Source organism: Dicentrarchus labrax, unplaced genomic scaffold (assembly GCF_905237075.1).
Source record: "Dicentrarchus labrax unplaced genomic scaffold, dlabrax2021, whole genome shotgun sequence".
Lineage (NCBI taxonomy): Eukaryota > Metazoa > Chordata > Actinopteri > Moronidae > Dicentrarchus > Dicentrarchus labrax.
Genome location: NW_026136705.1, coordinates 15,462,503 through 15,483,488, shown reverse-complemented (window position 1 = coordinate 15,483,488; position 20,986 = coordinate 15,462,503). Strand labels below are relative to the sequence as shown.

The 20,986-nt window shown below is 41.2% G+C and overlaps 3 protein-coding genes across 8 annotated transcripts in view; 2 read left to right on the top strand and 1 right to left on the bottom strand.

The window, feature by feature from the left end:
* Window positions 1–254: 254 nt before the first annotated feature.
* On the bottom strand, window positions 255–3,876 carry LOC127364496 (leucine-rich repeat neuronal protein 4). Its single transcript, XM_051402097.1, has 2 exons — window positions 3,749–3,876; window positions 255–2,935 (listed from the first exon to the last, which is right to left on the bottom strand). Exon 2 carries the CDS (start codon window positions 2,928–2,930, stop codon window positions 2,190–2,192), a length of 741 nt encoding a protein of 246 aa, XP_051258057.1. The 5' UTR covers window positions 2,931–2,935; window positions 3,749–3,876; the 3' UTR covers window positions 255–2,189.
* A 3,851-nt stretch (window positions 3,877–7,727) lies between these two features.
* si:ch1073-224n8.1 (zinc finger protein 16) lies at window positions 7,728–12,518 on the top strand. The gene is made up of 2 exons (XM_051401662.1): window positions 7,728–8,890; window positions 9,010–12,518. Exons 1-2 carry the CDS (start codon window positions 8,182–8,184, stop codon window positions 9,978–9,980), a joined length of 1,680 nt encoding a protein of 559 aa, XP_051257622.1. The 5' UTR covers window positions 7,728–8,181; the 3' UTR covers window positions 9,981–12,518.
* A 3,880-nt stretch (window positions 12,519–16,398) lies between these two features.
* Window positions 16,399–20,986, top strand: part of ltbp3 (latent transforming growth factor beta binding protein 3) — a 34,726-nt gene continuing 30,138 nt past the window's right edge. For all 6 annotated transcript variants that reach the window (XM_051401386.1, XM_051401382.1, XM_051401385.1 and 3 more), the window contains exon 1: window positions 16,399–17,044. In XM_051401386.1, coding sequence (XP_051257346.1) covers window positions 16,807–17,044 — 238 coding nt within the window. In that variant the 5' untranslated portion in view covers window positions 16,399–16,806. The remainder of the gene's footprint in view (window positions 17,045–20,986) is intronic.

The window sequence follows — 20,986 nt, the reverse complement described above, 5'->3', positions numbered from 1 at the left end:
TTGAAGACAAAATTGTGGTGTTTACCTAGTCTCCTCAAAATTTCCTTTAAAGTCATGTAACTTTTATGTTATATTGAGCTTTTAGATTTCTCGGCTCTGCATTCTCATGATCAAAGCGTTCAAAAGCGTTTAAACTTCATCCTTCATTTTCCTTTTAGCTGTATGATACATATCAGCCTTCCCATTGAGAATGATTTAACTTTGTGAAATAGGGAGATTTGGGTTTCTTCATGAACATTCAAAAACATCCAAAGTTAAAATAAAAAGTTTATTTAAACTTCACCACATAATTTTTCAAATAAGATACACATACATGTATATTTGTTCATCTGTAAGTACATGTTGTGCTGTTCTGGAAGAGCTCTTGTTAAACCTATTCTGCATGGGGTACATTACATCTTGGTCTGGTTAAAACAGGCTGCTACTAGCACATCATATTGCACGCCCATGTTTATGCACTTTGTCACCTAGTCGCCCATTCGTGTCAGGATTTCCCACCCAGTTTGACACTCTAAATACGTGTCATAAAAGCAACATCTTGAGGCTGTTTCGGCGACTGAAATGAACAATCTGTTTTGTCTCCAAATTACAGATGTTAGATGACTTCCATACAGCTCTGTGTGCTGTAAGTTGTGCAGTGTAGTTGGAATGAGAGAGACGCCAGGAGCAGTGGAACAACTCTGTGGCAGCAGCCAGAGCAAAAAAGGAATTATAACATGGCTGCGAGACATGCAGATGGAGGCTTGAACATGAGATAAACTGTGAGGATTTAAATATTGGACTTTCTTCTCTTTTTCATCATGGCAAAGAAAAAAAAGACAAAAAAATAAAAAAAGCCTTAAGCTTCTCACCAGCACAGCACAGAATGACTGCAAGTCTCAGTTGGAATGAGACAAACTTCACAAAATCCATATCCGCTGGAAAAGCTATTGTATGACAGCTGGAAAAACAGCACTGAACACTTGTGCTCAGAATGCCCACACCCATCAAAGAAAACACACACACACACGGGTGTAATGGCAACTAAGTAAATGTTTTACTTGAGTTAAACAGTCAGACCTTTTAAATTACAGTAGCTCCAGTTTGAACAGTCAGTCTGGTTTTGTCTGCTTTAGACATCAGTCAAATCAAACTCTTAACATATGTATGGTCCAAGGCAACCGACCAAATTATGCTCATAAATACAGTACATAATGCAGGACATCATTCACTGTCAGACCTTAAAACCATAATCAATCTTTAATTAAATAGTCATGAACTCTCACAGAGAGTTTTAGACACCATATACATTTTTAGATACACTGTGTATCTACTGTGTACAGTGTGTTTTGATCCTACCTGATTAAATTATTCTGACATGGCCACAAATAATATTATATCATTTAAACCTTTGTAACCATCAGCTGGTTTCTCCGGTATAAATGTAATACTATTAAAACTTTGAAATAACTTCCTGATTTGTGTCAGTGGGTACTTTTGATTTAGAGCACTTCATCTTGTGTCCATCACATGAACTACACTGCTCAAAGAAAAATCCTCAAAATTTGATTATTTTAAGTTTTTGTGATAAATTTAAGGATTACGTGTTCATAGGTTGAGAAAATTCTGCTACTTCTTAAGCTAAATAAAACATGTAAAAACTCATTGGATTACTAGAAAAATGCACTGATACAAAACTAAACATTCAATTCTCTCAAGGAATAAATAAATATAAATTACTGTACTGATGGTTTTGGATGTTTTATCCTATTAACGAATGATCTATGCTGCTATAAGCAGTTGCTCAGTCTAGCAGTTGCAAGCATGGACTGCGTGCTGACCCAAGAAGTCCTGACATCTAATATTTCAGAGCTTTTGAAATGCACATAAATTAAGCATTTTTGTTTGTTAATCTTCTGGATTTCATTAAGCTAATAAATGTAATATTTTCCAACAGTTGGCAAATCGTGGCGGTGGGAACTTCCAAGGGGTTTTCAATATGAAACAAGAATTAGCCAATGAGTTTCCAGTTGAATACAGTCACATAAGATGATGAAACCTGTTTACTTCTGCATTTTCAGAAATCCTTTTTGTACAGAAAACCTCAGACATTATAATCTAGTCACAGTTAATTAACTGCGATGAGGCTGAGGAGTCTCATGGGACAGAGTCTTATCTCACTGGGCGTCCAGTCTCACTCTGTTTCCTGTTCACTGTGTCTCTGCTGTGTCATGCATAGAGATGCTGGCCTGCTGTTTCCTCTGCCTCTTGTGCCTCCAGAGCAGGACAGCCAGCAAGAGGAGAAGCAAGAAGCCCAGAGCTCCCCCGATGAGTCCCGCTGTCAGAGTCAGACTGTTGTGACTGCTGTTGGACTGGTACATTTTACAGGACGTACCACTCGTTCCAGCATCATTCACTGCGAGCACACAAACCTCTGAGATGTTGTCTATGTTGCCCACTCCACCACTCCTTTTGTCCATCCCAAACTTCTGCCTCTCTTGCCCCCCTATTGTCACAATGTAACCTGTGACAACTGAATGAGGTGCACACCAATGAATTACAACCTCTGACCCATTCCAGGACACTGATTTCACCTCCGGAGCCTCTGGAGCCACATTATGTAAAGTAAACCCTGGACACAAGCAGCCGGTGGAGGCTCTTAGCTCAGCACAGGGGATCTGACTCTCCCGACAGGAATTGTAGTCGCATTTGTTAAGGGTCCCTTTATTTGGAGATACTCTGTTTGGTAAAATAGTGGTGACTGTGTCTTCATATATAGAGTAATCATCTGAGGCAAGCATAAGGGCCTCAGTCAAACTCCCACGTGGTCTTTGGGGTCCCATTGGATCTGTGCCTGTAACTCCTGTCGTAGGCAGGGGAGAGTAACCTCTGATGAGAACCAGGCAAAGGATCACCAGAGGAAGAGGAAGGTCTCTGCTGGCCGGCATCATGCTGTCTGGAGAGAATATAAAGTAAAATTCCATCAGTGTGTTGGAAAATCTGTTTTTTGCATAGGACTGAAAAGTATCAGCCCCTCGGGTTTACAGACATGTGTACGTTCAGAGAGTCGGTGTATTTTTGTCTTGCATGAAATGAGCCCGAATGAGGACATAGAGTTATCGCTCTCCTGATGCTGCGTCTTTCAGAGATTATGTGACTGCAGAGGGTAGGGACTGTGTCGAAAGAAACTAATGGATTAAAATGTGGGCCTATGTTCTGTTGGAAAATAATGTATAAACTGTTTTCTCAAGACCAGAGCACAGTGCTTTTACTCGTGATTAAGCAGAGGACAAAAATGTGGACATTTAATTAGTTGAAATTTATTATTCTGTGGCATGTTTTGTCAATGATTTATGGTCTTGTACACAGAGCTGCTCAGAATAATCCCCATTTGTAAGCGTTGGAGATACTTCACACTAATTCAGCATTCCAGGCAGTATTGCACAACGGGTCCAAATGCCTACACACCCCAGGAACAGCACAGCCCTGTTAGCTGGATCCAGTTACAGGAAAACTGCCTGTGCGGTTTCCACAAGAATCCACAAAAAACATACCTGAAATGTGCACTGTGTGGTGGACATGCATGGAGAGATAACAATGAAGCCCATTCAAAAATCTCCCAAGACAAGTCTGTAGTTTTATTGAAAACAGAACAGGAGCCCACATTGAATACTAATACACTCTGTGCTCTTTGTTTTTGCCACAGCTAAACTCTATTCGCTTGTGTTAAGAGTGAAAAAGCATAAAATATTAAAAGATATGAACTCACCTGTTGTTTGCAGAAGTTTGTAATCTTTGTCAAAATGTGAGTGAGTTCCTTTCTCCTCGTCTTTCCTCCACTTGCTCCCTCACTTGCTCCCTCCTCTTTTATATGTTTCCCTTCTCCCAAACAATCACCTCCTTCTTTCTGCCCCCCCTATTCCCGACCGTTCTGCACCAGCTCCACCTCCCTCCTTACTGAAGGATTTAGCAATGTTGATGACTGGGTGAGTGATTTTTTCATGCAGTTAGTGGTATTAGTCTGCTATTTGTGATGTCACAGCTACCTAATTTCTGAAGAAGTGAGGCTGGTGGATTGTGGCTACATTCCTTCGCAGTGGGGAGGTGTATCAGAGAGTGTATGACTTGTTGATGAGCTCTTGTTTTCCCTTAAAGAGATGGAGGGAACTGAATAGGATTGGGATTATCTGTGTCACGGCTTTGATTCACTGGAATGTGTCATCCCTTACATATGCTAGTGGCTCCAGACAGCCTATCAAGTCCTCCTTAGACCATCTAACCTCTCACCGAAATACTACGTGACTTAACTCAAAACACTGCAGCAAAACTGAAAGGAATGAAAATTGTTGTGCAGCTGTTGACCAAAAGGCCGGAAAAGAACCTGACTGGACCTGTTCAGGGAATAATTTGTAATGAGTGTGTCTTGCGCTTCTTATATCCAGCACTGTAAAACCAGATAAATTCATTTAATTCAAAAAACTGTTGAAACTGATTACATAATTTTTTTTAAGTAACACAAACTCAGTTTTTTAGGTGTTAGGCTTTTAAAAGTAATTTTAACTTTTTACGAGGTGTTTGGTTTTGTTCTTACAAAATTAAGTCATTCTTACTTAAAATTACAAAAGCTACTTGATCAAAAATGTTTATTTAACTTACAAAATGTAGTTTTAGTTTTGATGTAACCAGTTTCAACAATTCTTTGGGTTAAATGAACGTATCTGGTTTTACAGTGAGGGAAGAGAAGAACTGAACAAGATGTTTTTTTGGAGATGTGGAAAGGCAACTTGTCTTTATGTGGTAGCTGTGGCCTTAAATTGAGCTGCACACTCACATCTCAGCTCTGATTCTGAGTTACATCCGCAGAAAAAGTGACCACAGTTAGCTCGTCCTGTACCAGAGACATTCACAAAACTGATGAACTGAGCTCAGTCAGCTCTGATTGGGAAACAACACCTCAGTCAAATCTTACTTTACTGATGGAAAATTTTAAAAATGTTGTGTCATATGGATGCTTGAAGTAGCAGCACTCCCTAAAATCTGGCATAATGAAGCCTATTAGTTCATAGGAGTGTTTAAATTTATGATTTTCTGCTTTTTTACTGGGATTTACATGTGTACACCGGTAGGCTATTTATAGCAGGAAAGAAGTTTTACCTTGTTTTTTATCAGCTACAAAGTTATAAAACTAACTACTAAATAGACTATACATTATCCTGGCAATATATATTAATGGAAAACCATTTTTCTCTCAGCACCCCCAACCCTGATTGACTTCCAGCATCCCTGAAGTGTCTTATTGCTGCTACATTATGCAAATATAGTGTTTCTGTCCTTTATGTAATTCTGCAGGAAGCAGCGTGTTTACATAACTACTGTTTCCCAACTATTAATTATGGATTACTTTTATGTCTTACATATTTATCGTATATTCATCAGTCGCTTCTTGGTGTTTTTCCTTCATTCTTGTACGGGCATTTGTCTTTGGTTTGAGTGAACATGTCTGGGTATACATACAGGAAGGAGTGTGGGTGTGTACGTGTGAAGAAGATGCATATATGTAGGAATGTGTGTGGGTATGTTTATATATTGTGTAATACAGGATTGTGTTTATGTATTATATCATGTATATTATAATACTGATTATTATTTCATCATGGTTTATATTTATTATACGGTACCTGTTTATCTCTTTCATAGTGAGTCAGTCGTATGTCTGCCAACTAAATGTCCATAAAAGGAAACTGAGGGACAAACATTAAAAAGAACAAAGTGGTGTTACAGGCAATATGAGCTAATCAGAGACAGAGGTGAAGTCACTGAGTTAAAAAATACTTCTGTTGTGACTCTGGAAGTGACACAAATGCAAGCAGATGGTAACTGTGAGACGGTTTGTTACATAATCCCAAAATGCTTTGCCCCTTTTTGCCATAAACCACGTCACTTTCCCCCCTAACCACTGTTGTTTGGTTGGGATGGGTCTGCTTTCCTCATCAGAAACAGGTCCATAAGGAATACATTATTTTTATATATGAAATGGAAGCAGCCCAAATGAATACTACAAGGTCCTGTTATAGCAGGGACAGAAGATCCTACTGCCTACTTCTTTTTTACTAATCACATTAGTTGTGATGTTTTTTAACGACCTAAGAGAAAACAACAATACCTCCAGATGCCAGCTTTGGCCCACTGTCAAAAGATGATCTGTAAAACTAGAATAAACAAGCCAAGATTCTTCATTAGTTGCTTCATTGTTTAAACTTCATTTCATCTTAATAACATCCAGCCTACTTATTGTTAAATATGTGCAGCAATGGGGGAATGCATCACACACTTTCAGTTATAATGTAATTAATTCTGCAGGCAGTGTTCAGTGGACATTGTCGCCTAATGATTCTTCATCTTTCTGCACAAACAAAAATAATGTGATAAAGAAAACCATTCGTTTAAATGAAACACGTTAAAGTGCTCAGAGTTTTTTTGTTTGTGAGGAGCCATTCCAATGGGAAATGATTAATGTAAGGCTTATTACCCTGACCTCAGTATCGTTCATTATATTAAAGCGGTCGACAGCGCCCCCTAGAGCCTACAATAGAAGCAACACTGGGGGGAAGAATGAAGCACGGAGCCAGGCGGGTCTGTGTCTGTTCAGTTACACAACTGGGTGTGGGTGACATTAATTAGTTTGCATGATAGATTTACAATGGTCGGTTCATCTGCGAAGCATCAGAAAGTTCATCATATTTTTGGCCAGTTTCCGATTTCAAATAATTGGGCCACAGCATCCTGCTTTCACAGCAGACTGCTGGTGTGGGATAAACTCTTATCCGACAGGTTCACAGTTTTCATAAGCCACTGAGGGGTCGGTGACCTGCGGATACTTAAGATTAATTTTGGACTGAAAAGGGGAAACTTCTGCTTTTCTCCGCAAATGGCTGCTGCACAACCGAGAGACATGGAGCACATTTCACCCCAAATACTGACTAACAGGCAAACAGTAAACTGTATGCATGTTACACTTGTTCATGGACTCAACTCGCTTTAATAAATACAAATACATCTGTCAGACTTTGATTTCACTACCAGGACTGCTCAGAAGGTCAGAAATGATTTATCAGTGTCATATAAAATGCTGTAATAATGTTGGATTAGACATGCAACAAAAGCCAGTATGCTACAAAATAGACATTAAAAAAAGAAATGATAAATAATCATGTATATATATATATATATATATATATATATATATATATATATATACACGTTTCCTACATATAGAGGACTACACTGTTATTATTCAACCTATTTATTGCTGGATTGATATATAGCCATATATATATATTTGTGATTGTGATTTTATTAATCTATTTTATTTTAATATCAACCAATGGAATATCTAAAAATTAGGTTTTTATATTGGAATAATTAATTATTGAAATAATTCTGTTTTCATTGTTCAATTAGCAGAATGTGTTTCTTTCACTGACAGGTCTTTACACGTCCAGGTGAGCAAAACTCATTGGACTGAAAATCAGAAGAATAAATGAATGAAAATGACTTTGTCCCTTTCATTGCTTGTGCCTATTGGAGACAACAGCATTGAACATGTGCACACACAGACGTGTTGTGAGTTTGTATTTCACATAAACAGGCACATAAAGCTCCTTTCTCCTGCTGAGGAGCTGAAACTCCCTTCAAGTCAACCTCCGGGGCAAAGCGAACCTCGTGCTTCCTCTGTGTGGGACGTCATTTCTGCGCGACAGGCCTCAGTGTACACTCGGTACATGGTTGTGCGGCTCTGCAGACACAAGCTGGGGATGGGTGAGTCTCTGAGCAGTAATCTACGGACTTGAATAACGCGACTAACGACCGCCAGCACTCTCTCCTGCAGAGTCTCGCTGTTTGAGAGAGTTCGCCTGCGACCGACGAACACTGTTAGTCTTAAAGCTAGCAGGCTAATGTTAGCGAACCAGGCCCCCGCGAACAGTCGCCGACATTGTTTCCGTCAGCGAGGCCAGTGAAACAGCTAATGAGACAAATGTAATTGGTGACACTTCCGTCGTTGCTCCGACATATCCCGGGAACAAAACTCGTAAAAAAAATTTAACCCGGGTTAGTTAGAAATATTGGACTGTTTGTTTTTTTTTGGGGTAGCGCACTAAACGTTAGCATAGCCTGTGGACGTTAGCTAACTGCATTAAAATAATGACTTCCAGGAGGACAGGCTATGCTGGTAGCATGGATTCCTCTCAGTCCAATAGCGGCCCGGTCCACAGTGGAAACCGTAAACAAAGTATCATCAACATCCCCGACAGGACCGGGATAGAGTCCTGTTTTGATCGGAAAGCAGACAAGGCTGGATACGGAGCCTCGCAGGGCAACATGACCGTAACGTCGCTCAAATCACGCCTCGCCCCGACCATTCAGACCGCCATGTCCGCCGCAGTCGACACTCTCCTGGGCGAAGTGGTGCTTGTGCTCAACGAGACTCAACAAGAGTTGCTGCACAAGGAGCAAGAGAATGAAAGACTCAAAGTGCGTCTGGAAGTGTCCGAGAGGGAGTTGAAGACTTTACAGGAGTGTCTGTGTAGTGCTCAGAAACTCATAGATCAGCTGCAGATCTCTTACACGGGCTCTCAGTCCATTAGCCAGTCAGTGTTCGCCCCATCGCTGTCTTCCATGGCTTCAATGACCTCAGGCCTGGACAGGGACCACCAGAATTCCCGAAATGTGAACGGAGCCGGTGTTGATTTGGGTCTTGGAGGCTCTGTGGATGATTCGCTTCATGGGTTTGAGCCAAGAGATGACTACAAAATGTGCCAGCTTTCAATCCAACCAGATGGCTCTGTGACTAACCACGCTCTAGACTTTGCATCCAACACACCTCATATGTGCTCCGATTCCAGCAGACAGGGTAAATACACAATGTGTGTGTGATATATTTTCATTGTGGTCACTGTGAGTCATATGAATCAATAACCTGTGTTTTAGTGTAGTAATGCTGATACATTAACCATCTTTGTGCGTCTTTAGATGAGAGACAGTCTCAGGGACCAGGTGGAGCATCAAGGTTTGAGATCAAAGAGGAGCAGGGACCAGCCTCGGCCTCTGGCCAGGCCAACAGGAAGGAGCCTGGGTTGCGTAACGACAACAGAGTCGGGGATGGCGAGCGATCGTCCCACAACGTTGGCGACCTTGGCTACGTTCAAGTTGGAGGGGAAGGAGGTTCTCAGCGTTCCTTTACCCAAGCTCTGCGACCCCAAAGACCTGTGCGAGACTGCAGCGGTGCACTGCAGCAGGGCGGACTTGATGGACAGAAACAGCTGGGGAGGACTTCTGGAGCCGGGAGAGGGGACAGTGTTTCACCCGGCAGAGCGGAGGACTCAGCAGGACCTTCGGTCCCTGACACAGCAGGGGACCCCTCTGGAGATCGGCCTCACCACTGCTTGGAGTGTGGAAAGACTTTCCGTCTGATCTCCAGCCTGAAGAAGCACATCCGCATCCACACTGGAGAGAAGCCCTACCCGTGTGGGGTCTGCGGCCGCCGCTTCCGCGAGTCAGGGGCCCTTAAGACCCACCTGCGCATACACACAGGCGAGAAGCCGTACTCTTGCTCTGAGTGTGGAAACTGCTTCCGCCACTTGGACGGTTTGCGCAAGCACAGGCGCACGCACACGGGGGAGAAACCTTACGTGTGTGCCATCTGCGGGAAGCGCCTGAGCCGCCTGCAGCACCTCAAACACCACCAGCTCATCCACACCGGAGAGAGGCCGTGCTGCTGCCCCTTCTGCAACCGCAGTTTCAAGGAACCCGCAGCGCTGCGGAAACACATCCGCACGCACCGGGAGGAAGGCGGTCACATGGGAATTGGTGCCAGCGATGACACGGACCCAGACGCCATGGATGACATTAACAATCTCCATCCAGCAGCTCCGTCCCCTCAGATGAGGTTTGGGGAGTGGGGAGCTGAGGAGGACGACAGCTCGGTCGTGGACTGTGTGTAGAGGACGATTAAAGGAGCGACCGTCTGTGGGTGTTCTGACCATGAAACTTACTCCAGGTGAAAAACACGGAATACGTTGTGTGTAGTTTGTAAAACACGATGGCTAAAGTCATCTCTGTTCCATGCTGTTAAAAGTGAAGGCTACATATAACCCTAGCCTTAGAGCTTCACTTATATCTGACATTTTCACATCTCACAGTCTTTAGATGTAAGGGAAAAAAAACAAAAAAACGTCCTCCTGTAATCCTCTGTACATTCTTCAACAGGAAGGTTTATTTTCTGGACATTCCTCAAGCAGCAGCAGTAGCAGACAGGTTGCTCTTTGCACAGAAAGTTGCTGCTTTGCCAACTGTCTGGCAGTACATTGGTAAACTGATGGCAGAAGTGGTCAAGAGCTGTTTTCCCCACTTAAGAAATATAAGTGCCTTGAACACTCACTCAGCCATCAACTGAGTCGCCGCTGCTGCTGCTGCTGCTTTTCAAGACGGTTCCCACCTGGATTTTAGTTTAGTTTCTTATAGTTTCACACATTAGACGGAGGTTGAGTTTGCTGTTGGTTATCTTCAGTTTCTAATTGGACATGCTTTTGCCAAACACTGAGCTGCTTGAATAAATATAAATGGAATGGATCCATAGGGCTGGTTCATGCTTCACATGCGTGCAGGAGTAAAGACGATGTACATTATGTAGCATTATTACCTAAACCAAATATTACAGTATTTCTGGTTAATTTTTCTGATCTTGATGATAATTGAGTAGGGGTGTTGCACTTTGCTGGTGCAGCCAATTAAATAGTATTAAAAAATATATATATCTTTCACTTTAATGCATCCTTTAGGAGCAGGACTAAAATATTGTCATTATGTACCTAAATCCCAACATTATCTGTCTCCTGTTATGATATCAGTCTCCCAGCTCTACCTCGGTATTCATCCTTGCTGTGTACCGCCGGTCTTATTTGTTCTGCTCATCCTGTATGGAGATGTGGAGTTGCAGCACTGTTTGATATGATTCACCTTTTTAATGGTGCATAATAGGGCAGTCATAAAGTAAGTGTCTGTTTACATATAGTCTTCTGGTTTCTTCATCTAAACAGTGATGGTGAGTAAGGTCTTTTCCCAGTAACGGTCCTGCTACAAGTGGATGCAGTATTATTAGAAAATCTGGTGCTCATAAAGGACCAAAGGACATTTGCAAATATAATTGTTAAACCACAGGTGTCACAACTAAGAAAATACCATAAAAAACACTAACAAAAAATCTAATTCCTAGTCGACATAACTGGACAGTTGTCATGGAATTTAAGAGAGTAGCTTTGCCTTTCAGTCTGCCCTAATGAGGTCGTTTGTAAGCTAAAGAGCTAAATCACCATTTTGACTAGATTTACGCTGTCCTGTGTGTCTTCATGAAGCATGAAGCAGTTCTGCTCTTCAGTTGACATTCTGAAGCCCTGCCCTACTGTCTTATCTCTCTTCGTCTCTCTCCACGCAGAGCCCATCATCAGTTACACAACCGTAATGTTGTCAGTCGAGTGGAAGTTATCTGTGCAAAGAGTATCTAGAGTTTGAAGATATCTGATCATACAGGAAACACACAGGGTTATTTGAAGAAGCCGTGGATGTGGTTAGTTGGCATTAGCATCCCAAATCAACCGCTTACACACTGTTTTACTGTTTCTCATCTCTCTCTCTCTCTCTCTCTCTCTCTCTCTCTCTCTCTCTCTCTCTCTCTCTCTCTGATGGACCATACCTTAGCATTCCGTATTTTGTTCAAGCTGCTACTGTACGTCTAGAAAGCCTTTCCTTTTCTGGACTTGTGTTCTTGTTACCAGCCAGTTACTAGCAATTACTAGCAGACAGATTTTGGTGCTTGCATGTGCATATCTGTTCCTCTGCTGGCAACGATGCCTCCCGGCTGCTCCTGTAAATAAGAATGTAGTTTTTAGCCATTTTATCCGGTTGAATGAGGGTTAACATTCGTGGAATACTTAAAGTGCAACAATGACTTTTTTTTTAGTATTAAACGACGTAACGTGCTTTGAAAACATCAGTATGCTAACATTCAGTGTAAATACATATAATCTTGATAAATTTCTTCCTGATGCTCTGATGTGACACGACGGATGCATCAGGGTTAACTGCAGAGCATTAATCTTCTCAGCCATTTGAGCTATACTGTAGGTCTCTGGTGTCATTTACCATGTATACTATGATGGTCTCCATGATTCTATGTACATTTACAAGTGGAAATCATTTTAAAAAGGCACACAAAATGTTAAATACCTGTATACTCAAGAAAAACCATTTGCCAAGGTAGACTCCACCCCAGATAATCATATTTATTGTTTTTTGTATTGCATACAGGGAGGCCTTTGCATGTAGGTTTAAACTTAAATGGCATTCTTCCTTAAAAAGTCAGTGTTGAACGTGAAATGATACTTCTTTTTTTTTATGCTTCTGTGTTCAGAATATATTCCCCCACACCACATTCATCCTGTTACCTACTGTAAATGTTACTATATTAAAGGGCCTTGTTTATACTTCTTTTCTCTCTGTGGCTGTTTATTCGATGTATGAAATTAAGAATGCTCCTTAACTTATGACCACAGTAAAACTATTAACTGGATCAATCAGTGCTAAATCATCCCAGCATTGTTGCTCCTGTTGCAGTTAGGTCATTGCATTGTATCATGCCAGGAAAACCACATTAACCCTGGAGGTGAGTTTTGACACTGACTGAAAGGTTGCCAAACGGATTGTGTAGGTGCTGAAGACACGCCCAAAGACAGCTCCAAAATAACACCTTGCTCCTGTGCCAATGCTGAGTAATGATAGCTGTGTTCATACACACAAACCAGCTATTTGAGGTGGCCTTTGGTATGATTACAGAAGCTTAATAGGTTAGATGTAACTGAAAAACATGAACATAGCTGCATTTTATCCATAATATCGATAATGTTTGTGTCATGCTTCTGTGTTGCTGATACATTAAATTATATTGTTTTCTTTTAATTCCAAAATCTACATGTATTTTACATTTGATGGTTTAATCTGAAATAATGAGTTCCTGGCACTGTGCAGTATCAGTGACCTGATTATATCACTGTAAGGTCATCAGGGTTCAAATCAAAGTGGTTTCACAGCTCGTGTTGGTTCATGATCTGTATGTAATACTGTTCTCTTATTAAGATTCTAAAATAATATTTAAGATGTAAGCATTATAATTCATTCACAATAAGTCTTTATCACCTCTGTAAGATGGTTTGTAGTAAGCTTTGAATGACGCCACAACTTTGTTTAGGCCATTGTTTATTCTGTGCTCCACATCAATGAATTCTGACATGTAATTTGTTTTCTCACTGATTAAATCATAAGTGGTTTGCAAATAAATGATCAAACAATCTGACAGAAGAGAAAAATGTATCTGTCACAGTGACTTAAAAGCAGAATCAGGCCTGATGGATAATTAGTAGAAAGTCAACTCATGACCCCTTATTATTAATGGCTGCACATTTCTGTGAGCTGTGAGCACTTCAAGCAAAGAGTGATTTTTTTCCCTGCTCAAACTGTGTATTTTGAATAATTTAAGTATCCCGAAGAGGTGAAAGGATCCAGTGTTTCACAAGAAATGGGCAAAGATGAATGTACAAAAACGACAGAAAAACTCGTCTTTTTTCCTTAACTTGTTGATCCTCTTGCAACCCCCGTGAAATGAGTCAGAGACAGATATGTGGGTGAACAGATGTGATCAGCTTACTTTGGTGGCAGAACAACTAAATAGAAAAAAATACACTGCGTAACTAATTTTCTTTGCACAATTTAAAAGAAAACTAGTTTAAATCTGTCTGATCTAAAAATGACTGGATTTTACTCTTTTCATTGAAGCTGAATGAAGTTAATCTGAAGACTCACTCGGGAGGATGCAAACTTGTCCCAACAAAACAGCCCACAAATGGGAGTTATGGCATCAAGTTGAAGCAAGTGCTGTGGAAGGAACCTAAACACAATATTTTTCTGAATGCATCAGCGGAAGTTCACACAGTGCCGAGCTTCTGATTAATGAAAGACGACACGGCGGAGCACCTCGGTGGTTGGAGAGAGAGAGAGAGAGAGAGAGAGAGAGATTGAGAGGGGAAAGGAAATCTCACAGAAAACATACTGTAAACAAAAAATACTGTAAAGTGAGTCCCAGGATAGAATCTAAATATTGCACACTTTTGAACCGCAGTATCTGATGGCTATGATACATATGTTAATTGACATGTTTCTAAATAAACTCATGTACAAGATGAGTATAAATTACATCGTCATCTTCGAACAAACAGTGGCAGAAATTACTCAATTACTCAGATACTGTACTTAAGTAAAATTCTGAGCTATACTTAAACTATAATTTTGAATTTTTAGCTCGTCTGCATTTATTTGACAGTTACAATAAGTAGTTACTTTTTTTCTTTACTAAGATCTTAAAATCACTGGTGTACACCAAAACAGTAAATAACTACCCAGTAAGGTGTACAATTGTTTTATTTGTCCCTTTAACAGTTTTATATCCAACATTAAAATTCTGTTTATATGTTAATGAATCTGAAATAACAATAATATACACTTCTATAGCACTGACAGAGGCCATTCTGCTGCATTACCTTTCACACTTTGAGTACATTTCGCCAATCACTCTTTGAATGCAGGTGTTTTACTTACAGTGGAATATTTTTACATTGTGGTATCGATACTTTAACTGAAGTAAAGAATCTAAATTCTTCCACTACCATCTTCACAAAGCTCCTTTTCTCTGTTAGCAGCTGGTTTTATCTAATACAGTTGTTAATTTCTGTTTGTCATTACTGCAGATAATTAACACTGAGGTTTCAGTTTTCAGAGGGGAAGTAATTACATTGTACTAATAATAATACTCAGGGGTGGTTCATGTGTGACCTACAATGTATTTGCATTCTGTGTGTGTTGTGTGTGTGTGTGTGTGTGTGTGTGTGTGTGTGTGTGTGTGTGTGTGTGTGTGTGTGTGTGTGTGTGTGTGTGTGTGTGTGTGTGTGTGCGTGGGTGCGTGTGTGTGTCTTGGCAGCCGATGATGCAGTGATGGTGGGTAGCAGAGAGAAATGTGAGAATGGCCTGTGAACTCTCTGTAGGCCCATGCAGTCATTTCCTCAGACTAAAGGTAAACACTCTCACTTTTTGGAGAGGAAGTGACTCAACTCCCTCCCTCTCCCTCTCTCATTCCCTTTGTCTCTTGCTCATGTTCACGCCTTGCCCATGTGACCCCAAACGCTGGCTGGCCCTCAGTGATCCTTACAGTGATGTACCGTCACATTTTTCCGTGGTTTATCAGCATGCTGACCCTGGAAAGTGCTTGACATTTTTTCCCTTTATTCTAACTGGACGATTGTAGTTACTAACTACTCTAAATAAGGATTTACATGCAAAACACATGCACCAACCAACAGTGTGTGTGTGGAGTATTAACATCACTACAACAATAAAACCTTTATTAGGCTTTATTCAGTTTTTTTTCAGAATTAAAGCCTTTACTTTTAAATTGTGAGTAAGTTTTAGTGCTTCTAACCTTTTTTTTTAGGTAAAAGGTGAGTTCAGAACTTTTTGTTTAAACATGATAGTTTTCTTTTTCTTAAAGCACTTGACTCTATTATTAGGAAAAATAATCTTTGGTTGAAAAGGTCAACAAAAAACTTGCCCTGCTGAATCTAGAGGTTGTACGTTAGAGTGTGAGGTTTGCGGCAGATAAACTGATATGACGTGTGATAGCAGATAAATTGAATACATGATACATACTGAAAAGATAAATATGGATATTCAGCTATCATGAGACAAAACCTACATTCACCGAGCTGCATCCCTGAGAACTCCTGATACTGACCTCAGTCTGACCCCGATGGGCCACATCAGAAAGTGTCCACACATTCATGAGTCTGGAACTTGGAAGACTTTTGATAAAGCCACTGGATGTTGGGTCTCAACAGTCTGAACAAGCAGGTATGATAATAAGCAGAGACAATGCAAGGAGAGTTATTAATGAAGAGTTGTTGCTGTTCCATTCTCATATCAATACTTTCAGAAACTCAAACCAAACACAAAGGTATACTCAGCTATATATTATATGTCAGTGTGTTTGTGTTTGTGTGTGTGTGTGTGTGTGTGTGTGTGTTTTTATTCCCAGAGTGGCACACACAGCTGTGCAGCTATGATTTGCAGAGTGGGGGTCTGTGCGGGGGCAGGAGAGGAGAGGAGGGGGTGTGAGGAGGAGAAATAACCAACAAGGAAACCACTTTCAGCTTTGCTCCTGCACCGCCTGGGCTGGCCCGCAGCCAGGTTTCTCCAGAGAGAGAGAGAGAGAGAGAGAGAGAGGGTTGGCTCACCCCTTCTCCTCTCTCCTCCCTCTCCTCCCTTCTTTCTCTCCCAAACCCACATACGCACTCTCTCCAACTCTCCAAAGCAACAGGCGAGAAGAAGGAAGAGCGACAAGAAGCGAGGGCAACTTTTTTTGTGTGTGTGTGTGTGAGTGTGTGTGTGTGAAACAACAGCAACTAGGGCTACAATTAACTTCTAAAGATGTCAAACGTGTCGTTTTTGCAGACGGATCACTCGGGTACGCGAGGGAAGTGATTTTTTCCCCCCTCAGGAGAAAACAGGAGGGAGGACGCGCTTTCTCCCCCCCCCACCTCCTCTCCAACACCGTATGAGACGTCAAAAGTCTGCCTCGGTTCGCAAAGCAGTCGCCTTTGAGCTGGAAGCCCCCTCATCTTGTGTTTTAATGTCCCCGGGTCTCTGTGGAGGGCAGTGAAGGATGCCAGTATGCCCTCTCTGATCTCCCATCTGCTTGTCATCTGGCTGAGCGTCCACAGGCTGGTGTGGTGCACGGAGCGCTCCTCCACACGGGAGCGCTTCAAGGTGGTCATCGCTCCTCTCATCTGCAAGCGGATCTGCCTGAAGGGACAGTGTCAGGATACCTGCGAGCAGGGCAACAACACCACGCTGATCGCGGAGAACGGGCAGGCGGCCGACACGCTCATCGGACAGGGCTTCAGGGTCGGTGAGTTGACGGTGCGAGGCCGAAACAATGCGCTTTATTTATGAGGGGGTATAATTAGGCCGCTGCGATTAACTAACAGCGCTGCTCTGACCTCTGGGTTTATAGTTTTTCCTCTGTCGAGCCTCTGGAGAGGTAAGGGACGCCTGTTTGGTTACTATTCAATTTTTTTTTTTTAATGGAGGTAAATATCACATGTTAGGCAACTCTGACTGTAAATCTAGACATGGTATCATCCATTCAGCAGTACTTCAGACACCATTCGGGGGGAATATAAGTAATTTGATATATGTAGTAAGTTTTTATTGTTAGTACAAGGCAGTGGTGGAAAAAGAATTAAGATCAACAACTTCAGCAAAAGTGCAACTTGTGCTCATTACAGGGGAAAGTACTGCATTCAGGTCCTAATGTCAGTGAAAATACTGCAGTATTAGCAGAAAAATGTAATGAGAGTAGATTTAAAATGCAGAATGACCCCTTTCGGTGTCTTTCTGTATTAAATGATTGAGAAAGTGAAGCTGGTCCAGGTAACACCTACTATACTTAAATCTGTGACAAAGCAACATATTACATGGTCTTACCATATGTTTCATATATAAAACCTTAACCTGCAAAGTAACTAGTCTCTGCAGCTGTCAGATCACTTAAGTGTAGTTTAAAAAAGTTGAAATTTGACCTCCATAGTGTAGTGGAGTGAAGCAAAAAGTCTTAAAATGGAAGTAATTGAAGATTGAAGTACAAATACTGTGCCACAAAATGATACTTAAGTACAGTACACAACTAAATGTCTTTTGTTTATTTTCTACCTCTCTGTACAATTGACCTGTAAGTGGTTATCACAAGACAAACAATAACCAACAAACAAAAATCAGGTACAACTGATTCAAACAAGTTTATTCCTTTAAAAGGTCATATCTTTTTTTATAACTTACATCAATTTGACACCAGCTTCTTATAGAAACCCTGAATTCATGTCATTAGGATTTCTGTCAAGTGGGTATAAACTCTGCTCCGCAAATAAATAGGAGGATTAGACGAGGTGAGCTAGGTTTACCCTCTGCTGCGTGGCTGGAAAATCTTCCCATGTTACACTTTAATTACTGAGGCATGGCTCATTACATAGCATATAAATGTACTTTAAACATCTATACTTTTCCCCCCTGACTCCAGTGTCAGGCATGAGTGGAGCCTTTCTGCGCTGTATCAGATCAGCTGTGGTGAGACGTGGAGCCTTGCAGTCTACGTCAGCCTCCAGCTCAGAGCTGGATTTCACCGGTCCCGTTTTCTCTTTAGTTTGCTCAGTATTGGGAATGAGATACAAAACAAGAAAATGGCATGTTGATTGATCGTCTGAGATGTTCAGCTGTGATAAAGTGAGTTTATTCACTCACTGTGCTGTAGTGTCCAAGTCCTTTGTATCAGCAGACGTTCATTTTTAGTCACTTTATCCCTGTTTCACCTAAATGATTTGATGTAGATTGATATATAAACCCCACATTCCTATGTAGCACAAGTACAAAATAATAAATTATAGATAACAGCATGGTCTGATGCAACAGCTTCATATTTCTGTGGACATCACATTGGCGCCAGAACCATCTTCCTTTGTCTCAAAACTCACATCCTTCTAACTTTAAAACCCCTGCTGCCCCCCCACCCTAAATTCTTAATGGTTTACTACTCACTCTGGATGATTACACGCACGTTTTATGTTTGTATTTTAAAGCAGAAGCTAAGATGCAGCGCTACTGGATGAAAAATGGCTCTTAAGCAATGCCTTATATTCAAATGTGGCTGGAGAAAGGCAGTAAGGAAGTCAGTGACAATAAATCATGAGCGAGTCATTGGTGCTTCGACAGTTGTCACTTTGCAGTACAGAGAAGCTGTAGTTACAGATGTAGCTTCTCCAGGTGTTTCCATCAGTTTGCATGTGGAAGTAAGTAGGCTGGATTTAATCGAGGTCAAGTGAATCCTGCATGTGACAGTATTTCTTCCTCGACACCGTGTAGTGCTGTAGAGTGAGAGAGTTGGCTTGGCCACCAGTCCTCCCTCTTTTCCTCCGATTTCCTTGTGGTGCGTCACGTTTTGGAGCTTCTGTGTCAAATAATTCAAGAGAGACATTTGAAATTCCTGGAATACCTCATGCTGCTTCACATTTGGCCTGAGTAGAGAAGCTGCTCTACAATCACCTGTCTCCTGGATTTCACGTTCAAAGTATCTGAAAAGATCCTTGCTGAGCCAATGAGTTTTTGACAGAGGGTTCGACTTCAGCTCGGGGAGGAGATGTGTGTTGTTCAGTGCGAGGGCTGGAATGTGGTGTGGACAAGTGGAAATTTCCCTCTCCCGTGTTAAAACGGCCGTGGCTATAGCAGCAACAATATGAAGACTTTTCCATATTTGTGCTGTTGTGACGTCAGCACAGCGAGGTGGAGGCCCAAACCTGGCCAAACCTTTCCTGAAAAGAAATGTAGTTCCTGTCAGTGCGTGGAAGTGCAGAAATACCTTTCAGTACGTCTGCTTCAATATGTACGAGGATTTTCAAAGTCAAGAATTTGGCCCGAGTTTGGTGGACAGGCAGACGAAGGGCCAAGAAACAGTTTTAGTGGTGATCTGGATCTGGGATTTCTGCCAACAGATGAATGTAATTTTTTATGGCCATAACTGTGAAAGTAATAGAGAGAGAACGTTTTTTTTTTAACCTTCATTGGGCAGGTCGACACAATGAAGTGACCGAAAACCTGGTGGGGATAAGAAACTCAAACGGGGGTGACATTGCTGTTACATGGTACACATCTGCTCCGGAAACATATATTTTAAATCTTCCTAAGGGAAGGTTTACAGGATCAAAACTAGATTTAACTTTAAATTGAAGGAGCAAGAGTGATATTCCAGGGTTAAACAGCTGTAGAACAAACTGGAGAACATGTCAGTGTTGGCAGAGGAGTTGTTTTGACATAGTTTACTTCCTCAGCCGTCCAAAAACCCAATGCATTCCATTTACAGTGATAAGAAACAGAGAAAAGGAAGCAAGTCCCAGACCTAATAAGTGTTTCCAACAAATTTTTGATGATATTTTTAGTCATGCTAGTGGGGTGGCTCTGTGGATGGCAAATGTGGTTTGTCACATATTTCGGTCAGTCCATCGCTTTGGTCCAGACTGAAATATCAACTATTATAACAAAAATATTGGATGGAAAATTGATACAGACATTCATGGGCACCAGGATGAATCTTAAATCTTAAATAGTGATCCCTTTGACTTTTCTTCTAGTGCCATGAATTGACATTTGTGAGTAAAATATCTCCCTAACTATTGAATGGATAACCATGAAACATATGGTCCAGATATTCGTCTTTGTCTCAGAATGAATTGTTGTGTTGAGTGTGGAGAGTGACCCAAAACAGTAAATTTGCCGGCCGGAAAAACGGAACAATTAATAAAATACATTAAAACAGCTTTAAACAACTGCGCTGTCAACTGCTTCTAATACATTTTCTTAATTTAATAAAAGGTTTGTTCATAAACACCAATCATCTCATAAATTATAGTATGTTTATGTGATGACAGACGACCACCCAGATCGCCTCAGTCTGGATTACCTGCTGTTCATGAGGACAAATCACCCGAATGACAGGCTGCTCTTTTGTGCTCTGTGCTCGCACACACACACGGTCAGAGGTTATAGAATATCTGTTATTGTTAAGTAAGTGGCACTTAGAATTAGTACTGGTCTATTTGATTTACAGTGTACACCAAACGTCACAGCAGTCCATCTATGTAATCATTGTTTTACACATGTTCTCTGAGCTCTAGCACACACTGCAATTCATATGCTACATACTTATCAGAATGGCAAACGTCAGTCATTAACGAGTAAACACTTACAGCATGTCTGCATGACATGAACACTACAGTGAAGGTAAAATATGCCAGATATGCTCTGG